The sequence below is a fragment of the Xiphophorus couchianus genome, chromosome 12, assembly GCF_001444195.1.
Source record: "Xiphophorus couchianus chromosome 12, X_couchianus-1.0, whole genome shotgun sequence".
Lineage (NCBI taxonomy): Eukaryota > Metazoa > Chordata > Actinopteri > Cyprinodontiformes > Poeciliidae > Xiphophorus > Xiphophorus couchianus.
This window is the reverse complement of record NC_040239.1, coordinates 13578204-13600541: the sequence shown is the minus strand read 5'-3', so window position 1 is coordinate 13600541 and position 22338 is coordinate 13578204. Positions and strand designations below refer to the sequence as shown.

The 22338-nt window shown below is 37.1% G+C and overlaps 2 protein-coding genes across 2 annotated transcripts; one reads left to right on the top strand and one right to left on the bottom strand.

The window, feature by feature from the left end:
* Positions 1-1027: 1027 nt before the first annotated feature.
* Positions 1028-10990, top strand: LOC114155076 (phospholipid phosphatase 1-like). Its single transcript, XM_028034747.1, has 7 exons — positions 1028-1171; positions 1367-1515; positions 4485-4636; positions 4722-5002; positions 8174-8231; positions 9268-9444; positions 10310-10990. The coding sequence occupies exons 1-7, from the start codon at positions 1146-1148 to the stop codon at positions 10433-10435; spliced, it is 969 nt and encodes a 322-aa protein (XP_027890548.1). The 5' UTR covers positions 1028-1145; the 3' UTR covers positions 10436-10990.
* A 2694-nt stretch (positions 10991-13684) lies between these two features.
* LOC114154662 (ATP synthase subunit alpha, mitochondrial-like) lies at positions 13685-20936 on the bottom strand. Its single transcript, XM_028033964.1, has 11 exons — positions 20790-20936; positions 20259-20334; positions 18775-18944; positions 18449-18622; positions 17216-17382; positions 16838-17138; positions 15875-16099; positions 15671-15778; positions 15442-15586; positions 14285-14435; positions 13685-14210 (listed from the first exon to the last, which is right to left on the bottom strand). The coding sequence occupies exons 1-11, from the start codon at positions 20847-20849 to the stop codon at positions 14132-14134; spliced, it is 1656 nt and encodes a 551-aa protein (XP_027889765.1). The 5' UTR covers positions 20850-20936; the 3' UTR covers positions 13685-14131.
* Positions 20937-22338: the final 1402 nt, after the last annotated feature.

The following is a 22338-nucleotide window of genomic DNA, read 5'->3' as shown; positions in this document are numbered from 1 at the left end:
GAGAAGAGTGTTGAACTGAAAACTTTGTAAACATCATCTGATTGTGTGAAAATAATGCCCCTAACTAGAGATTAATATAATATTTTTGAGAGAATAATTTGGATTTAAAATGCTCTTTTGGTTCAGCTGCTGATGTATGGCATTTGAAAATTGAAAAGTTGACCTAAAATAACATTTATATGTAATATACTGAAACATCCTATTAAAATGGACAAATCTACAAAAAAAAAAAAATTAAATCACAAAATTCATGTACTTTATTATATAGAAACATCAAACTAGAATATTTTCTATTAATATATATTCTAAGAACGTGTAATGGAAGACAATTATTTAAAGTATATTAGCATTATAATTCAGGTTTGCTATCCATGTTGAATATACATTATAAAAAACATTGAACACTGAATACTTTAAGTATTTTTCACAGAAGTGAAACCTACGTAAATATCATAAAATTTTAATTTGTGAAACACCTATATTATATTTAGCGATATAAGTATTTAAAGAGACTTGGATGCATTTATTTGAGTATTCTTTTAGGGGGGAAAAAAAACAAACTTTTAGAAGTTGTTTTTCACACCTCTTATTTTTACTTTAGTAATATTATGAAGTATTGCTTTTGTTATTGTTATTTTCTGGATACTCGACCCACTGCCGATAATTCCACAGACTGAAGAACGAACATAATTTAACCAAATATGCATCAGACACAGAAACACACCGACTGTTAATGTTGAAGCAAGACTTTCTGTTTCTACTCAATAATTAGTTTCTATTTTTTGAACCTCCTGTGTCATTTGGAGATCGAGAATATGCAGTAAACACTGTACTGGCAATGAGAGTACTTTACTCTGTTCTAACATATTACCTTGAGTAAGTGATAGTTTCATAAGCAAACATTTAAAGTTAATTTCTAAGTGAATTGTGGCACTTCTGGATCTCCATCACTGCTAGATTGGTAAAAAAAAAAAAAAATGACACAATGATAGATTTTTTTTTCACGAGTAAACGCTGGTAACCGAGGTTTCCGAGCTTCCCCTGAAGGCATCGCTAATCAAAGCGCTCCAGGGACATTCTGGATAATCGTGTCATCTGCTGACAGGAGGATATTTTCTGACGAGCAGAAGGAATACAGCTGAGTTATGATGGTCGGTGAGCAGCAGGAAGGGTGAGCGGCTGTCTGGTGCTGTTTGGTTTGGTTTTGTTTTATTTATGTATTTAGTTCCAGTTTTAGTTTCACCCTCTGTTGGTCTTAGAGGATTTGGTTTTCTTTCCCCAATAAACGCTCCGTGGTAGATTTACAGCGGCTCGGACGCTCCCAGAGGCAATGACGGTGTTGTGTTTTAACTGTGTGCTGGAATAGAGACACATGTGCGGCAGAAAGGCTGCGCCTCGTCTCTCCTCCTGAAAGCAGCAGGAAACTTTTCACTGAAGACACAAACCCGAAAGCAGCGAAGATGTTTGAAGCCTCGGGAATCCCTGTCATCTTCGATGTTGTCTGCCTTGTCCTCGGTAGGTAAACCTGGTTTTTCTGCAACTTTTTTTTTTTTTTTTTTTAAAGCTTCAGAGCCGAAGTAAAGAACTAGAGGAGGAATTCAGTGTAAGGTTATTTGCATAAATGGTATTTGTACACTCAGAGGAAGGTTTGAGGTTTCAGCAGCCAGGCAGGAAGATGGAAAAAGTCCCACCCTGCATGTTTTCTTTTCTTTTTTCCCCCTCACTCATTAATCTGTATTTTTAGCTGCATGAATGGAAAAGAGTCACAGAAAAAGCATCCTGTAGAACTAGTTATAGAGATAAAACTAAGCCTTTGCAGATTCTGATTTAGTTTCATAAGATCAGGGTTTCAGAGCAGTAGAAAGCTTTCCCTGAGGATATTCCTCACTGCTTAGTCACTGTCTTGTGGTTTGCTTTGCTGCTGACTGCTCTCCTATTCCTCATTTTTTCCACACGCAGACGCAGGTCAGGCTCCTTTTACATTTGCCCTGTGTTTACAGAGCAGGAAATTTTGTTCTGTAATTATTATGATTCTTGTAAAATGCAGTAAGAAGCCAAAGCAAACATTACAGTAAAAACGCATTTTCTCCCTGTAGTATTTTTTTTTTTAAATCTGCATTTTATGTGACTTGAATGTATTTTATTGAGATTTTAAGACTAAGAAAATTAGTGCCTAAGATGGGAAGAAATTGATACAAGGTTTTAAGAGTTTTATACAAGTAAACATTTGAATGGTGTTGTTCATGTGTCCTATTTTATTTTGATGAATACAGTCAAGAGGAACATTTGCTTTTAGAAGTCACCCAACCAGAAAACGTGTGATTTAATCTCAGCATAATCCAGCTGGTCTGGCTTTTCCATTATCACGAAGAAACACAGTTGACATGTCAGGTTTGAAGCCAATTCGGGCTATAATCTGAACGTCCCAGACCAAGCCTAAAAATGGAAACTAAACAAAAATATATTGTCTTTTCATGTCTCTACCTTCATCTGCTAAATGTTTTCTGTGAATAAGTGACAAAACTAAATATCTCAGATATACTTATGTGTAGAAATCAATTTTGGCTAATTACGAAGAAAGTCTGATCTTCATAATTTTCAGTAACTAAAGAGTCAGTCTTGTAATGGAGGTGGCTGCTTCTACAAAAGAACAAACAAAACAAATATAATCCCATAAGCTTGTGCAGATCTCCTTGCAGATGGAGTAATTTAGGCGGCAGTGACGGTTAGCCTGAAAGCATCCACACTTGGAGAAATGCCTGATGTCATGTCAGAGTTTTCAGTCTGAACTTTCTTAAATCAGGTAAAACCGATTCAGATAAAGCAGTAGAGTATGATACAACACATGTTGGAGCATGTGTTCGAGACGGATCACACATCCCGGGCCTCATCCAGTCAGTCCTGCCCGTCACTGTATGCATGGTGACACAGTTGGTCTTCGTGGTTGTTGCGCATCAGTTACAAAATTGTTTTATTGTAATCAACCTCAGGCTGTGTGCTTCAGTTGTTGTGAAACGTTTAGTAAATCTACTCCTACCATCCTGTTGGTGTCACAAGCAGTGATGAAGCTGAATGCTGATAAATCTGGAGCCAGTGTGTTTGAGCAATATCTTCGCAGTGTGATCACAAGCTGTCTAGCAATACCTGCAACAGAAAGTGGTGCTGCGGTTTAAAAATGAGCTTTAATTGTTCTCTAATGAAGCGGATAAGGTTGGGTGACCTGAAACATTTCAAACTTCCTGTTTGGGAGCAAAGGCTTAATGAAGAGTGTAGTGTGAAATAAAGACTTCATGTAAAGCTTGGATTATGGCATATCAAGCTGTCAAAGTTTGAGTTTGTTAAAATATGACAAAATCTGAAAAAAACTATTGGCTCAAAATGGCTGACTTTCTGTTTTTGTTTAGGACATTTAAATTATGATGATGTTTTCTCTTTTAGCAGGTTTTGAAGGTGAAACTAGCTTGAGCTGCAGTTTAATCTAATTCATTTATATAATGCCAATTCACAATAAATGTCATCTTGAAAAAATTTCAGTTCAATCACACAAACATTCCAATTTATCCTAGTAATCAAAGAATAAGCTCAGTTAATTATTCATGTTAGCTTATAAAGTTTCTGAGGAAACCAAGCAGATTGCATCCACTCTCTTCCTGGATGAGCACGTAGCAATCTCTCATACTGAGCATGCATGTAGCGACAGTAGAGAGAAATAACTCTCTTTTAACAGGAAGAAAACTCCAGCAGAACCAGAACTTGGCTCAGTAGAATCAGCCGTCTGCCATGACCGACTGGGAGTTTGAGAAGACGCACAAAAAAGAAAGAAATGAACTGATATAGGATTATTTTGATTATGAAAGAAAATAATTAATATCAGATGAGAAAGAACAAGTTTAGATGGCACTCCTTTTCCACTATTAAAGTACAAATATAGCTTTGGAAAAAATGAAGAGTCCACTGCACTGAACCCCATTGGAAACCTCCTGGTTGTTCCACCAAACATTGATTTCTGAACTCTTCCCGAGTTAAAACATTAGTATTGTTGTTTCTAAGTGAATATGAACTTGTTTTCTTTGCATTATTTGAGGTCTGAAAGCACTGCATGTTTTTTTTTTTTTGTTATTTTGACCATTTCTCATTTTCTGCAAATAAATACGAAATTTTTCTTGAAATTTTGGAGACATGTTGTCAGTAGTTAATAGAATAAAAGAACAATATTAACTTTACTCAAACATAAACCTATAAAGAGTAAAATCAGAAAACTGGTAATTTTGCTGTGGTAATTTTTTTCCAGAGCTGTATTTTACTTTTCCTGAATTTCCAGCAGTTTCTTGACCGTTTAGTTAAACCAAAAGTCTCAATCATTTATAAGAACAGCATTGCCTTAAATCAACTTTCCAATCAGGAAAATTGATGATCAGTTGGGGGCATTTACAACTTACTAATATCTAATGTCATGTTCTTTATCTCTCTTTTGGTTTTCACAGTTGGACTTCCATTTTTCATCCTTACTCCCAGACACAGCCCCTTCAAGCGGGGTTTCTTCTGCAACGATGAGTCCATCAGATTCCCCTACAAAGAGGACACCATATCCTACCAGCTGCTCCTCGGAGTCATGATTCCCTTCACACTCATAGCTGTAAGATGATTTAGATTCCAGATTAAAATCTGACTCTTTCATGATGTCATGTCTTTCCATGGCTTTTTTCCCCCGCCTAACTTAGCTCCTCTGCGGTGAGTTTCTATCGGTGTACATGTGTCGCATCAAGAGCCGGTCTTTGAAGAGGAAATGGATGATGTGCGTCTACAAAGCCGTGGGGAGCAGCTTGTTTGGAGCCGCCGCCAGCCAGTCTCTGACTGACATTGCTAAATACTCCATCGGCCGACTGCGGCCGTACTTCCTGGCTGTTTGCAAACCGGTGTGGAATCAGATTGACTGTAAAACTGGAGGATACATAGAGAACTTCACCTGCACTGGAAATGATTTTGAGGTGACCGAAGCCAGGTGAGGTTTCATCTTTGAATTTAATCTCCTGTGACTAAAAGAGATTGATTAAAATGAGATTTTAAAGTGGGAAATTCTTCCAATATGAAACATTTGTTTTGTGGTGGGGAAAAATGGCATGGAGAAAACTTTTAAAACTGTAGATCCTTTATTTTAAATGCTCATTGGTCTTTAGCCTCATCGAATCCAGCTGAGTTCAGATCTCTTACCTCACATTTTTGCGACCAAAAGCAATAATTAATGTTTTTTTCTGAATTGAGCTGTACCGATCTATTCACGAATATTTGGATTACTGTAATTTGGCAACTGTGGTGGGAAAAAATGTTACAAAATCATATTGTAGGAAATGTTGTGGTCATCATTCGATGAAAATGGTCCACAAATTGAGCTTTGGGGAACCTCGTGTGTGATTTTAATTTTTTTTCCTTCTAAGAACTACAGAGCGTACAAAATCATCATGTTAATTAAACAAATCTTGTCAGTATGAGATAAAATAGACTTTGACTTCCTTGGAGAAATTGTAATTTGGAAACTAACAGATAATGAAAGAAATATTTTTGATTTAATCTTTGAACACTGTTTGCCTAACAATCTAATTATCACAAGTCAGAAATGCATCAGAAATCAGAGAAAAATAATCAGTTCCTTCAGTGTTTTCCTGAAAATCACTGAACAGAGACGATCAATGTTTAAAATCTGAAGATTTTATTCACTGGCTGATTGATTGGTGATTATATATACAAAAGGGAAATGGTTGTCAATGGCACGACTAAAATAATTCTACTTTCATTCAGATCTGAGATGGTAGATATTAGTTTTATTACCCATGGTTATTGGTTATTGTATTCATTTGAGAAGGTGGGAATGTGCTATCAGGTTTAGTTATCAATATCAATTATTTACATTTCTGTCAAAAATGTGTAAAATCCTTAAAATCAATGAACAAGAACATTTTTTCTCTCTAACTGTGTGATGACAGTTGGTTTTTATCAAAACCCAGCTTGATAAATCTGGGTTTTGTTTATTCTAGTTGTTTTGAGCTTTAAAATCCTTATTCCACCTGTAGATATTAGCAGTTTAGACGAGTAATTGTTTTGTCTCTGAAATAAATAAAAAAAAAATCAATACACTCCTGCCTCTTTCAAATTAGATTTTTTTTATTTCCTATTGTGAAGAGTAGCTAATACAAATCAACCTCTGTGTGACACTATTGTAAACCAGGGCTTTGGAAAGCTGCAGATTTCTAACTTGGAGCTACTTTAATACTCCTAGCAACTTAACATGAATTCATTGCAAAAAATATGTCAGCAATGAATCATTTTATGGGGATTTTCAAGGCGTGGTAATGATGAATTTTCTTTAGAAATTAAATTACCATTTAACATGTGATTCCCTCCCTTTACCAAAATGATAAAGATAAGTAAACATCTGAGTGTAAACCATTAAATTTTTACACACGTAATGGGAAAAAAAGCATCTTTTGAGTCATGAAAGCTCAAATCACTTTTTTTATTCTGTCCTATTTAGTCATACAGTTGGTTATTTCCAATTACTTTTTTAGCAGCTTTAGAGATTTGTGAAAGTCATAAGCGTTCAAAAAAATTTTGTATTTCATGAGAGACTATTTAAGTTTATTTGGTAGGAACAGAAACACATCGACAAAGACAAACTGAACAAAACAGCAGTCCCATGTTTGCGTCATAGTGCAAAAGCTAATTTGCAGCACTTGTCCTTAGATGGGCTTTTAAAAAGTACCTCTTAAAATTGAAGTGATAATCATTTAAAATAGCACAACATAACTAGACTGTAAACTGTGTGATTAGGAGATCAATTGTTTTCTCATAACATGCCTTATTGCCATATTATGTTACCACAGTGTGTCTGGCATGTAAAAAATATCTAGTAAAAAAATCAGCTTAAAAGGTCTTTAATGCACATTTTAGCTTTGAAAATATTAAGATAAATGTTCCTTTTTGCCTTAAGAGCCTAATTTGAAACATGCTGGATAGTGACAAAGAGGAAGCAGAAAACAAATTACTTTGCCACCTTTTCAATGAGAATATAAACATGTTTAAAAGTGGAAAATATGCTATCTGCATTTTAAGTTGTGAGCGAAACGGTGGGCGGATCGATCCATGATATCGATACCAAAATCCCACCTGTATTGATTGGTGTTGGATCAATATTGGTGTGGTGAGATTGATGCTTTAGTTTCATATTCTGTCTTTAATTTTTTACTTATGGATTGTTTTTCAATGGTGCCTCAAAACAGATTTTGTTTTGCTCTCAAATTAGATTTTTTTTTGCCCTTTATTTAGTAAAAAATTACACAAATTTGTCTTATTTTGTTGACCATGTTTTTAAAGTATTTTGTTTACACCTATAAACTTTATTTAAATTCTATGCTTGGTTTTAACAGTGTTTCAAACTAAAAGCCATAAAAACACCTGAAGAAGTCAGAAGTTTGACATATTTTAACTAATTAACAAAAAGTATTGGTATTGGCATCAATTGGTGATTCTGGACATGTATTTACTTGCCATCGGATTGATACCAAAATATCAATCCGATAGAAAGTTTAATTCAACATTGCTTTTAGTGTCCCGTTTCCAAAATGCTCAGGTTTCTTCTGCCTAATATTAAAGTCCAAACAAAAAAATACTTTCAAATACCAGGGGAGGCATTGTGTTCTGAAGAGCTAATTTGAGAAACAAATTAAATCTGCCTACAACCAAATGTGGACCTGAAGCCAAAGGATTCTGAACAAGATTGTAAAGGTTGAGGAGACGATCGGCAGCAGAGGGTGCAGCAGCAATAAAACCAGCCAGGCAGACGGCTGGGACACAAAAGCAAAGATGTTTGGTTCAGAAAAGACATTTTTCAAATGGAAGGTCTGAGCACTTGGAAAGTATCTGCATGGTCACAGAGGCATAATGGTATCTCTGCAAGAGGAGGTGGTTCTGATCGGCTGCTGGCCAGCTCTCTCCCACACACCTTATCGCTTATCACATCAGGGTACAAATATTCAGGTAATCAAGAGTCAGAATCTGAGGACAACGGCTCGTTCTGTTGTCGTCCAGATATTATCCCTATCAGATATGTGCTATAGTTTCATTTTCACTGCGTATTTAAAGAAAAGAGACTAAACTTCAATCTTCTTCTCCTTCATAGATTGTCCTTTTATTCCGGTCACTCGTCCTTCTCCATGTACTGCATGCTGTTCCTTACCGTAAGTACATATAATAAAAGCTTTAGCGTCCCCATCACAGTCATTATGCAGTTTTGCGGCACCCTTAACCTCAGCTTGGGCACAGAATACATTTAATAACCCTTGAAAATAATCATAATCATGCGAAGGCAAGCATTGCCTAACCTGAAAATACTCTACTGCTTCTAAAAACAGCCAAAGTGCTTTAAAAAAAAAAAAAAAAAAGAACATCCAGCCAGTGTTTGGCAATAAGATGATGTTTCACGACTTGTTTAGAATCAGCAGGCACTGCCCCCCACCTGGCAACCCCAGCTGAGCTCCAGAACATTTTGATCAGCTGGTTTTACCTCTGTATGCGCTGTACAATGGCTGCTGGAAAAGACAAGTGTTTTGTTGGTGACTTTCCATCCAGAAACCACTTGCTCCATTCTTGCTAACGGTGCAGGAGGCTCCACTTCTGCTTTTTAAAAATGTACATTTGTGTAATTGCACATATCTTTATGTGCAATTACACATTTCCACATGCTAGTTTAAACGTTGAGTTGAAGGACGTGGCCAGCCGCAGCTTATTTGGATTTAAAGTGACAAGAAACTCTAAAACGGCTCGTTCTGAAAGGAGCTCACAACAATCTGAATTGACGAGACTAAAATCTCATCATCTAAGATTGAGTTTGTGCAAAAAATGTAGTGACACCCCAACAGCATAAATTACTCATGATGTTGGCTTATGTCATGTGCTTAACTAGTTCTGCTTGGAAAACAATGCAGCACAGATGTCAAGATAATACACAAAGAGGCTCTCTTCAAATTTGAACATAGCTATCACTAAATGAGATGTTTACATGCCACGTTTATCTCATCTGTTCATTTGTGAGGTATTCAAACAACCAATGAAACCCTCTGAAGCATAAAAATGTTCACCTTTTTGTATCATGCTTTTAAAAAAAGACCAGCAAAATGACTTTAGGGAACACCTGTATCACAAATATTGATACAGTCTGTGGAATCTGTAGATAAAGGTGTGACTGTACATTTTTCTTTCCTCTGTATCTTGCAGCTGTACCTTCAAGCCAGGATGAGGTCAAAGTGGTCTCGGCTTCTGCGTCCCACCCTCCAGTTCTTTCTGATTGCCACTGCAGTGTATGTGGGTTTGACCCGAGTGTCTGACTACAAACACCACTGGAGTGACGTGTGTGCTGGCCTCTTGCAAGGCGGTTTGGTGGCTGTTTTCACAGTAAGTGTCTCATAAAGTGGCTAAAAGATCATTTGCTGTTGCTTTTTTTATTTTGTTGCAAATACAGTGACGCCTTTTTTTCTCTCTCATACCATGAGCAATACCAGCTCATGCCCATGTGATATTTCACACACTCATTCAGTTAAATTATTATTTTTGACACCGTGTGAAATTGCTGACACTGAAGAAGGTTAATGTGCTGAGTAATGTTTTCTTTTTTGCTTGTTTTTTTTTAGCGGTAGCTAATCTACGTCAGCGATCATTCATTAATTGTAAAATAAACATCAAGCCCAAAAACATAATACTGTAACCGAAGGTTGTTGTGTTTGTGTGGGAAATGTTTGGGTGTGTTTTTTTTTTTTTTTGGTGTTGAATCCTGAAACATAGTGGCATTGTTGTCAGTTGCTATAGCAATAAGTCAACGTGTAGCGTAGTCGACATGGAGAGTGAAAAAACAGTGGTTTTGAGATGTACTTTAACGGTTTTCTGTGTTATTTTTTCTTTTTCTGTGGCACACTGCAGTAAATTAATACCTACAACTCCAGGTTTCATTTAGTTACTGCGGCAGCGCAGCTATGGCTGGCATGTAAAAAAATAAATAAATAAATAAATAAAAATAAAAAAGTTGTTTAGCCCTCGTGTGCATACGCGAAATTCACGGACGTAAACAATAACATTCAAGGGGTCCACATGTCATTTTTAAAGATCCATTCAAACAGTTATGGTCGACTTGGATTATTCTAACATTTCAGTCATAGCTATGTAACCTCGGTAATCGTGATCGGGTTCTAGCTCATTCTATACAACATTAACTATGTTACAGCTACATAGTTCAGTGTATTGTCATCTTGTCTGTCTTCTGCAGGTCTTCTGTGTCTCTAACTTCTTTTCGCTGCCAGTGGAACCAGTGGTATCGCAGGCGGAAGAGAACCCTCACTCCAATTCACAGGAAAATCCCAACAATAGTAACCACTATAACAGCACTGAATGACTCCGGTGCCTCAGAGACGCTACTCTGCTCAGCCTCAGTTGCAAAAGGACCTCAGAGTCAACCTAAAACCCATAAATAAACAGCAAGCCTTATTATACATTACCTGCTGCCTGTTGGGGCGCACAAGCTCTACCAACATGGTGCCATTTGCTGCAGGCTTTGGCTGCTACCTGGCGTAGCTTCAGACACAGACACAGGCGCAGTGCGCAGGACACTGGCAGCACATGCTTGTCTGAAAAAATTCCATTTTTTAAATTTTTTTTAATTTTATTTTTTTTAAAGAATATAATGAGCCTCTGTATTCACACTGCAAGCAGGCTTGTAGAGATCTGGTGGTTATGTGCTTCAGGAAACCAGGGCAGTTATAAACAGAAACTGAACTCAAAAACAAAATATTTTGTATTGATTATTGCCTTGGTTTTAAGCTGCTGCCTGCTGTCAGCTTCCAAGTGTAATTTTATATATTTAAATACAATCTTTTTCTGGGTAATTGTGTAAAATTGATATTTTTGTTCAGAAGTTTTAAAATAAAGGAGGGGAAAAGCCTTTTTGCTACCTTTGTGTGCGTGTGTTTCTTTGTTTGAGGGGGGGGAGGGTTTGTCTATGGAACATATAAAGCAGATGGGGTAAAAGTTACTGCAGAATTTTTTTTTATTATTCCTATGTAAGTAGAAAGACTGTAATGCAAATTATGGAAAAACCAGTCTTTTGTTATAATTTACTCAAATAAATACTTTATGTTGCAGGCATTTAGGTTTTTAAGACACCTAGTGTATGAGAACGAAGACTCCATGTTTGTGTAGCGTCAACGTGAAAACACAAACACAGAGTACCATTAAAACTTAACATTTTAGCTCATTTTTATATATATACCCTTGTTAGTGTGAATACTGTCAGATTGTTACTTTTGGTATTTCCCCACAGATTCTGTTCAAGAATTGAAAACAAATTGTCAAACAAAACACCTCGAAATCCCACAGAAATTGTATTGTTTGCTTTTTTTCCATGTACAAGACTTGATTATAATGAACCAATGAGGTTCATAATTGAAATTACTCAATCATTTTCTGTCTGGTTGGACCACACATACCCAACAGCAAACCTGAAATACCAGTTTGAGGAAAAACATTACGCTGATACACCCTGTGCATGCAAAATGACAATAAAGTCAGTCTAAGTCTAAGTCTACTATGACATGATCAGGAGCTTTTCTTTCCAACACCACTTTACCCTTGAAAACAAGCCCATGTCTTCTGACCTGTCATTGTTTGTTATTGTCTGTATGTCAGCAGCACAGAGCTTGCTCTTATTGTCACGCTGACACCAACAATAGTCCTCAGTGAAAGCAGCTCCACTTACTCTCTGTCACATGTCTGACTTTATCCCACCAGGCAACCATGCAGCTAGAGAAATGCACGACTCAAACCTCTGAGTTCTTAACGTTACATTTCACGTGAACGAGCAGAAAGAACAGAGTGTTCTTCTTGAAAAGGTGGTTTTGGAGGACACAGGCAGACCACAGGGAGGAAGTGAGGACATATCAGCAGAATCACTGAAAATGGGGAAATATTTAGATCAGGAGTGTCCAAAGTGTGGCTCGGGGTCCATTTGAGACACCCAGAAAATTCAGGAAAGGAGCAAATCTGACCTGCAAGCACATTTTGTTGATACAAATAGTCTTTATCTTATAAGGCAGGAATGTCAAAATCATTTTCATTACGGGCCTCATCAAGTTGATTAATGTTCTCAAAGGGCCTGTAGTGACAGAACATATTGATAAATCAACCTATTAAAAAATAAAAACTGAATTGATTTGACTGATGGAAATAACATTGAACCATGCAACTGTTATACATTTTTATCTATGTGGCCCTAAAGAAAGCAAAGGGCCACATAAATAGCTATAGTGGCCCTTTGCCACTATAGCAAAGGGCGTGTTAAAAAGTGACATTTTCACAGAAAAAAATCCAATAGTGACAAAAATATTAACTCTTTTTATTTTAACCGACTTTCTGTATTCATTTTAATTTCTTAGTAAATAGAACTACAAACTGATCTGGAAACTTCGACTCAAAAGCAGACTTTGGCAGGTCTCTTATAACACAATCATGTGAACCTCGGACGATATCTCTATTGATGTATAAGGCCCCCTACTGGACAATATATGAGACTGCATAGGAAGTCTAAAGACCACAGAAAAAATAAGTTTACTGGAGATAATTTGGAGAACGTGACATTTCATGTGCTTTTATTTAACTCGAAATACAGTAGGACAACAAACCCTGACTCCATTCACCTCAGGGGAAGTAATGCATCACAGTTGCTGATTTGTTGTCTGTATATTCCTGATCTGGTTTATTTCTAAAGGTTCTGTTGGAGAAAAGTGAATTAATGCAGAAGAATCCAGTTTGAGATGATCTGGGTTGAACATCAACTTCTGGTTATTATCAACATAAATTATTACAGTTTTGAAGCATTAAATTTTAAAACTAAACTTGAGTTTATCTTTAGACTAAACTCAAGTTTATGGGAAATAAAACTGTAACTACTAATGGCAATGAACCTGTGATGTAACATGGATCATATTAAATATCCATTACTGGATATTTCACAAATTAACATATACTGTATGTAGGCCAGTTTGTTTTTGTCTTAGTTGTTAGCTATTTCATTATAATACTCCCTTAATCAGTTCACATTAGTTGTGAAAGCTACGTTACACTGCCATAATCACTATTACTTTAGGCTGCTTAGCAACAAATTTATAGCCTATTAAATATGGATGCTACAAAATGAATATTTTCACCTATAGCTGATACTTATAGTATATTGCAATTTTGCAGGTGGGTAGAGAACCCAAAAATTGTACCCAAGTATGAGTAGTACTACTTATACATATTTTTAAATATATGTAAAAAGTAGCTGTCCCAAAAATAACCACTTTACAAAGGTATTTGCCAAGTTGGCTATTTTTTAAGTTAACCGAGTCTAATATGCATATAATGCAAGAGTTATTATTGCTCCAATACCAATACTGATCTTGGTATTGCTATTTAGCTCTAGATGCCTAAATGTCTTGGCATCTTTTTTTGCTTTTGCAGAAACCAATAGACCAAGTGTACCTAAAAAAGTGGCCTGTAAATGCCTCTCTCATAAATACAGCTTTCAGCTAAAGTTAAATAAAAACCTACATTTAAAAATCTAGATCAAGATTTAATAAAACCTTCAAACAAAAGACAGGACAATAAATATTTTGTGACAGCGTCACGGCATTTATTACTACGGTATCAAACAGTTTTTACCCCTTTACTCCATCCACAGGCCAACTGGGGGGTTACAGCTCAATCATAGTAAAACCAGTGAAGAACGGGTTCAGTCAAAATTAATTTAAACCCTCTCATCTGGTCTGCTTGAATATATTTCTAACAACTTATTACAGTTAACATGTTTTATGAATGTAGAACACCAGAAGCAAAATGTTCAGAATCACATGTTGCTGGCTGGAACTGCCTGAATTAAATTCTGCTGCAGTCAAGAACCAGAAGAGCCGCAAAGCAGAGCAGGAGGAAAGGGAGGGCTGTAAAATTTTATTTGGAGACATCTGTACATGGAGGTTTTGGCCTTCAGTGTGTTCACATGTATACGCTTTAGGACACAGACAAGACGCTTACTGAGGATCAGGAGAAGTGCAATCCATTACTCAAAACTGGACAGGAAGTTCAGTACAATCTGCTTCAGTTTAGCGTCTGATGCCTCTGAGATCTTTCCATCAGCCCTGGAAAAAAAGAAAAAAATTAACAAAAATATTTTAAATGTGCCAACCTATACAAGAGAGAAGCTTTGCCTTACTTGATTGCAGAGAGCAGGTCCTGCTGCTGGCTGAGGATGTGCTGCAGGAATGCCTTCTCAAACCTTGTGATCTTGCTGGGCTCCATCTTGTCCAGGTGTCCTCTGACGCCGGCGTAGATGACCGTTACCTGCTCCTCAATGGCCATGGGAGCTGCAGGAGAGAGGCAGGTACACCAGTACATAAACCAGTCCAGATATTTTTCAGTATAGTTCAGGATTTAACTGTGTTGGTGTTAAAGTTTCTTTCCAGTAGTAGATAACATTTTTCATTTAGTATAAATCTAGATTAGACGCTGAAGCTAATGGTTAGCTCTTTTTTTTCTTAACTTCAGAGCTTAAAATCTTTCAAACAGCTTTAGCTCTAATTTAATTGTATTATTCTTAATTTTAGCACTATTTTACACAACAAAAATACTGGGGCTGCAACTAATTAGTTATCGATTAATCTGATTAAAAGAAATGGTCACATTTGACTTTTCCCTAAACACTTGACACTTTACAGTCGAAGTGTTTCATAAATGCAAAATGTTTATATTTTTTCTACAGTTTTGCCTTAATTACAGCAATAAAGGCATTTCTTATTAAATTATCCTTTTCTGAGTATGCATATTCCAGTTAATGGTTGATTATCAAATTAGTTCATCCCAATTAGTGAACTTAATCATTTCAGTTCTTAAAAAAAAGTATATTATAGTGATAGTATAGATGATACATTTATGCTGGAAATAGAGTTGGGAGGTGTTGTGCCACCAATAACTTTTCTAATAAGGATTATGTAAAGAGTTTTCACCTTAGTAACTACCTTAAATAAAACGTAGATGTAGTTTTCACACAGCCTAACTTTTAATCAGCTTCTCTGACAGAAAACATTTCACACAGGAAGTTTATTAGTGGTGCACCGCAGCTGTCTCAGTTAATTATGGCAATCAGTTTGTGTACTTATCTGCCCATTGCAAACAGGAAGACTTAAAGGTCCAATAGGAAGTGTTCACATAAACCCTGGTGGAGACATGAGTCATCTTAGGACAGCAGACGTCCAATTTGGCCTCTGGATTCAACTCATCTAGATTTATACCAAATGAAGATGCCAAGAGTGCCATCTACTGCAGGTAAGATATTGTTTATCACTTTACGGATCCTGACCCATCAACACTCACAGTACTGTCCCTGCTTCAGCAGCTCAGTGAGCCTGACGCCTCTATTGAGCAGCTGCTGGGTGGCGGCGTCCAGGTCAGAACCGAACTGAGCGAAGGCAGCCACCTCACGGTACTGAGCCAACTCCAGCTTCATGGTACCAGCCACCTACAGGGAAGTCAGACTGGATTTAGTGGATTCAACTCTCGTTAAACATAATGAGGGTAAATTCTAACCACAGACTGGACCGACCTGCTTCATGGCTCTGGTCTGGGCAGCCGAACCCACTCTGGACACAGACAGACCCACGTTGATGGCTGGACGGATACCCTTGTAGAACAGCTCAGTCTCCAAGAAGATCTGCAGCAAAAAAAAAAAAAAAAAAAAAGGACAAAACTAAATTAAACACTGCATAAAGAGACCATTTACTGAATATTAATATGAAACAATACTGACCTGTCCATCTGTGATGGAGATCACGTTTGTGGGGATGTAGGCAGACACGTCTCCGGCCTGGGTCTCGATGACGGGCAGCGCGGTGAGGGAGCCGCCTCCAAAGTTGTCGTTCATCTTGGCTGCTCTCTCCAGCAGACGGGAGTGCAGGTAGAAGACGTCGCCAGGGTACGCCTCACGACCTGGAGGGCGGCGCAGCAGCAGAGACATCTGACGGTAGGCAACAGCCTGGTGGGAGAGACCAGGAGAAAATTAGTCCATATGCAACATTTGGCTGAGTGATAAATCCATTTGGGTTTTTGAAGATTTCATTTTTGGGAAATCTGGATCCCCCCCCCCTCCCTTCAATAAAGCATTCCTTGGGTTTCCATAGTTCAGAGTGATGTTGACACACCTAATGTCTGCCATCTTGTCTGACATCAATTCAGGTTAACTAAATAGAATATCAGGGCCAGGATACAATTCATCTTTAGTTTATCGGAATAAAGTCATACTACCAGAATAAAGTTTTAATATTAGGAAAATAAATTAGTGATTTTATGAGAACTCCAGCATGACAAAAAATTTAAATGAGGAATATTAAGCATTTTGTGAAATTATATTTTGGTAAAAGTTTTACAGATGATACATAATAGAAATATTTAATCTTTTAATCACATCGACTTTGAAACAATCATACAAACAACTGTGTCTACTCCGAAGACAGATCTACACAGACTGAACTGATAACTCAAAGATTTTCTCATTTTTTCCCCCCACTTAATTTTAAGAATTTTTGGTAACATTGCATCTTTATTCTGTTAATATTGCAAGTATATTCTTGTAGTTAAAATCTCATAGCCTGGCCCTGATATGCTGTTGTACAACACAGAAGAGATTTTTTTAAATAAAAGCCACTTTTGAAAATATTCTGTCAAATTAAGGCATAATCTCCTAGCTTTAATTCCTCTTGACATTCGAACTCGCCTGCTTGGACAGATCGTCGTAGATGATCAGGGCGTGTTTGCCGTTGTCTCTGAAGTATTCTCCCATGGAGCAGCCAGAGTAAGGAGCGAGGTACTGCAGCGGAGCGGCATCAGAGGCGGTGGCGGACACAACGATGGTGTACTTCATAGCGTTAGCGTCAGTCAGCCTCTTCACCAGCTGAGCCACGGTGGACCTCTTCTGGCCAATAGCAACGTAGATGCAGTACAGCTTCTTCTTCTCGTCGGTTCCGTCGTTGAAGCGCTTCTGGTTGATGATGGTGTCGATGGCGATGGCGGTTTTGCTGAAGTGAAAATGAGCAGCGTTTAGAAACATCAGAGCATAAAAGCATTTCTCTAAATGAGCTCTGAATGCAGTTACCCAGTCTGCCTGTCTCCGATGATCAGCTCACGCTGGCCACGGCCGATGGGCACCAGGCTGTCCACAGCCTTGATTCCAGTCTGCATCGGCTCCCTCACTGAGATACGGGGGATGATACCTGGAGCCTTCAGACCAACACGTCTGCGGATCTTTGAGCCCAGAGGACCCTGAGGAAAAGAGAACCATGCTGCTCTTATTCATGTTTCTGTCATAAATTTACACTAGATTTTTTATGAATACAAGAGATGCACTGATCAAATGGCCAGAGATCAGAGAATTACAAATTTCCTTTGACTGGCGTGTAAAATACAGGGGGGAGGGGAAGAGTTGCTTTAAACTCTTCAAGAAATGAATCAAAAACCCAAGAACTTCCTTGATTCTTTGTCTATGAACATCAATCTTTGAAATACATCAAAGAAAAAAAAAAATTGGAAAAACCAAAATCTTACTCTGCTCGGTTAAACACTACAGCAGGATCTGATCCATTTTGATTCTTTTGGGACAATTCAATTTTTTTTTTTAGAAATCTTATGAAACTTGCTCTACTTTTTATTAGCTTATTTATTGAGTCAAATCTGAATTACATGTTTTGTTGCTGTGTTTGTAATTTTGTTTTATTAAAACAGGTCTCTTTTGGAAATGAGACAACCTGTATAAATGAAGGTCAAATTAAAAAAGTTAATTACAATACCGTTAGACTTTTTTTAAGGACTGTACTCCCCTATCCTCTCATACAACAATAACACATGGACTATCCTCACACACACATCACGGACTGTTTTCTTCACACACACATAAAACCTGTAAATTTTATCTGCCATTATTTATCTATAATCCATTCCCTAACATTGTGTATAATCTGTGCATACAGCTCCCATATTTATATACAGTATCTATATCTCTTTGCTATAACCCCTTATAGTCCATACATACATAGTCTTGTACATCTGTAAATAAATATTTATATCTCGTAGAGCACTTCTGGATAGATGCAAACTACATCTCGTTGCTTGTACTTGTGACAGTGCAATGACAATAAAGTTGAATTCTATTCTATTCTTTTTTTAAAATAAAAAGCAGAAATTAATTTCAGTTAGAAAAATCTTCAATATTGAATTTAATTGAACAACAAAACGATCTGCTGTAGAATACTCATTTAACTTTGAAACTGATCTACAAATTTTCCCATCAAAGTGTCTTTTATTTATTTGTTTTTATGAAACTTGAGTTAACCTTTCCATCGATGGCGTTTCCCAGAGCATCCACCACACGGCCCAGCAGCTCCTCGCCCACAGGAACATCCACGATGGCTCCAGTTCTCTTCACAATGTCGCCCTCCTTGATCAGCTTGTCGTTACCAAACACCACGACACCAACGTTGTCAGGCTCCAAGTTCAGAGACATGCCCTACAACGACAAACGTACATATTTAGTATTTTGACATTAGGAAGTAATAAGCTTTTTGATTTCAGCTTCTGTTGAATCACAGCTGACCAGATGCAGAAAGCAGCTTTAACAGTTTCTTTTGTTTATAACAGTCAATTTGTTCCTAAACATACTTTGAGTCCAGAGGAGAATTCCACCATCTCTTCAGCCTGGACGTTCCTCAGGCCGTACACTCTGGCGATACCGTCACCGATGGACAGCACACGGCCCGTCTCCTCAAGGTCAGCGGAGGTGTCTGCACCCATGATCTTCTCCTCCAGGATGGAGGAGACCTCAGCTGTGCCTGTGAATTAATAATTAATATTACAACTGCTTCGTCTAACAATACATGGAAGCACGGATCGGTCCTTCCCAGGCAAGAACAGAGTTCAGCCTGGATATTTTTCAGGTGTCGGGACAAATTTGTTGATCTAAATTATTTTTGGCAACAATTACAATCACATAAGAGAAGCAAAAAAGTGCTTCAGGTTTTTAGGTGGGAGATGGTTTGAATCACACAGAAGAAATTGGCAGAATAATCCCATTTATGCACAAAAGCACATGTACTCAACCTTTATTGAAGTGCATTGATGCTCGATTACCTATTAGAACCAGTTAGGAGAAAAACGATTCAGAGGTCTGTTCAATAGATTTGTGCGTCTTTACTACACTTTGACCTTTTCAAAGTACAGCAAGATATTGTTTTTGTGTATTAACATTAAGTACCAAAAAAGTAAAAAAGAAAAGAAGTCCACTAGATATGTTATCAATGAGAATACAGCTTATTTTCAATCATTGGATTGGAAATAATTTCAGAATTCAGCCAACACTTTCTTTAAGGGTGCAAAACTGAATGCGTCTTTTTTTATGGTATAATATTATGATGTCTTTAATGTATTATAACAGCAATATATTTTTGGCTAAATAAAAGGATTGTTACAAATGAACATTTATTCCAACTATAAACAAAAATATCTGATAAATGTTTGCAATGAAAATTGATATAAAATTAAATTTTTCTGATTTTATGTCTCCAAATATCATTGAAGAAAATGCATCTTGAATTCGCTTTTAAAACAATGAAGCCTTCATTTTAGAACAACATACATGACAAAAACTTGGCTTGGTTCCAATAATACAGAACATGCAGGATTTTCTTCTTTGTGCATCAGTTTCCTTCAAAATCTTGACAGAAAAACACTCAGGAAAAGCTTGACCAAAGCACCTCTGTTATTTATACACCAGAGTACACCATAAAATTTGATCCGATCTCAATTATACTTCAAGGTGCATGAATGTCAAAACGTATCAGAGCTCTTAGAATTAATTTTGATAAAAACAATAAACATTTTTCTGCATATGATCCAGTTGATCACTGAGGCAAAATTGGCACCTCAAATGTCTTTGTCCATTTCTAGTAAACTGCAAATAATCCCATGATTTTAGGTTGAATAGAAGCAAACCATTTGGCAACCAGGGTTTTGTTCTAGATAGCTTACTGAACTGTTCATATTAAGAACTTTGCAACAACATGAAGCGTTTCTCTAGGTATATATAAGTATTGTTTATTTGAATAGAGTAGACAACATGTTGAAGGAAAGAACTGCATTTGTCTCACCTGTCTTCTGCAGCCATGGTCTCTGTGTGTGGATGTGGTTGACCCCCACGCAGGCGGCCGGGAGCGTCTTGGACACCTGCAGTCAAGGACAGGCGGACTTATTAACTTGTCCAAGGGAAACATCACATTATTCTGTCGGATATTGGTGGTGAGATTAAAAACCTAAGATCTGCGCAGGTTAAACGCTGCGCAGCGGAGAGGGCATGCGCTGTCAGGCTTCCTGACCTTCAAGCGTGGCTGAATGAGCCGTTAGCTCGGTGTTAGCCTGGATGCTAACGTTAGCCGCTGCAGGACGACGACCGGGTCTTTGCAAGGACAACTCGACAAAATATGTTTAGCTCAGTAATATTAACACCACAAGGCTAAGTTATTACCGACAGCTGATTTCTTGCGTTCAGATGCGCTTTTATGGATTAGTGTTGTGTAAGCTAGCGGCCTGTACCCTTCACGTTCACAAAGCTCAACAAATAATACCAAAAATGCTTAGTGCTACCACCACAGTAGCTGTATATTGTTTAGTAAAATACTTACAAATCCAGCTCTCCTGGGCAGGCTCCTGACCAAAGCTGCTGCAACTCTCACGGATAACATTTTGTCGGGTTGCTAATGACCTGTCCTCCACTAAGCGGCACCGACCTGCCTGAATGTAATGGCTGAATGAACGCTTCTTCTATTTATTGAAATGTTGTCAATTTGTCTGGTTTACTGCTCAGCTATGCCCCCTGCCGCCAAGGAATAGACAATGGCCTGCTTCCCCCAAGGAAAATCTGGTATTTTCAATAATAAAATGGAAACATTGGCACAGATAAATAATACAGTTATAAAAGGAAAAGGAAAATAATCAGAAAAAACACTTTTCCAAATCAAATCTTTAAAAATATAAAACTACTCATTGTATATATACCATATATCTTAGAACATTTTTATGTTAATTTATTTAGGTAGTTCCTAATTCACAACAAAATGCCTCCCTGGCACTTCACAAGACAAATGGCCCAATTCATACCAACTTCATAGAATCCAGTTAATTGCCAAAATCAAATCAATTGAGTCCATTTCAATAAAATGCAATGACAAAGTAAGATTCTGATCCAATTCCATATAGTGCAGTTCGGTCCAACACAAAAATCCCATTTTACACAACACGCTGAAAGGAAATTTATCTAAAGAAGTCAAGTTAGTTGCATCGATTTGTTTACTTTTTAGCAATCCATCATTCTGAGCAAGGATGTGGCAACAGTGGAAAGTAATTGTCCCCAGTTAACATAAAGAATCCACTGATAGAAGCAAGTATGAGTGGAAAAGAAAACCAGAGCACCCTCTGTATTTGTGTATTTTAGATATTATGTAATGTGGTGTAACATCATACCCTTCTTTTGTTGTTATCTTGTTACACTGACTGCAATGGAAACAAACCTACAAATATATTTATAGGTATCAGAACTCAGATCCAGTCCTTTCTGTAGACTTTGGAGAATAAAATATGCTCTTGATGAGTATTAGATCGTTTGTTTAATAATCGATATTTGGAAACCATTGTCCTTCTTTGTCTAAAGTGAAGGACACTTTTCTTTATCCATTAGTATGTTATCTTAGCTTGATTATTCATTTCATTCTTGTTTACATTAATTAGAAGTTCCCTTTGATTTATCATGTGATAAAAGATTCTTTTTAGTAAAATAGAATTATTATTGTGTGTTTGCTTGTTTTTACTGTATATATTTGACCTTTTGCACGGGAGCTGCAATGGAAATTTCGTTGAATTCTGTTCAATGACAATATCTATCTATCTTAAGATTGATCCTAAATAAATCCTAACTCTTAAAATTACCCACAAACTCTTAAAATTACCCACAAAATTCTCTTTGCCTCTTGTATTTGTAATGCAGATTTTTAAAATAGGTTTCAGACAAATTCTCTTAGACTGATTTTTAAAAAAAATATTCTGAAACTGATTGATCCATAAATTTCAATAATGTATCTTAATTTAACCATGCTACACGAGATTACTACAAGAATGAACGTTGCTTATTGCTCTACCTTGGAGAGTGCGTAGTTAGTTAATCATAAAATGCAAAGT

Excerpts from the sequence above, each read along its gene's own strand:
- LOC114154662 (XM_028033964.1), bottom strand. The coding sequence starts at position 20,849 with ATGTTATCCGTGAGAGTTGCAGCAGCTTTGGTCAGGAGCCTGCCCAGG. Across the intron at positions 18,623-18,774 it reads AATTCTCCTCTGGACTCAAA|GGCATGTCTCTGAACTTGGA; the intron begins GTATGTTTAGGA and ends TTGTCGTTGTAG. Across the intron at positions 14,436-15,441 it reads GCTGAAGCAGGGACAGTACT|CTCCCATGGCCATTGAGGAG; the intron begins GTGAGTGTTGAT and ends TCTCTCCTGCAG.
- LOC114155076 (XM_028034747.1), top strand. The coding sequence starts at position 1,146 with ATGATGGTCGGTGAGCAGCAGGAAGG. Across the intron at positions 4,637-4,721 it reads TTCCCTTCACACTCATAGCT|CTCCTCTGCGGTGAGTTTCT; the intron begins GTAAGATGATTT and ends CGCCTAACTTAG. Across the intron at positions 5,003-8,173 it reads TTTGAGGTGACCGAAGCCAG|ATTGTCCTTTTATTCCGGTC; the intron begins GTGAGGTTTCAT and ends TCTCCTTCATAG.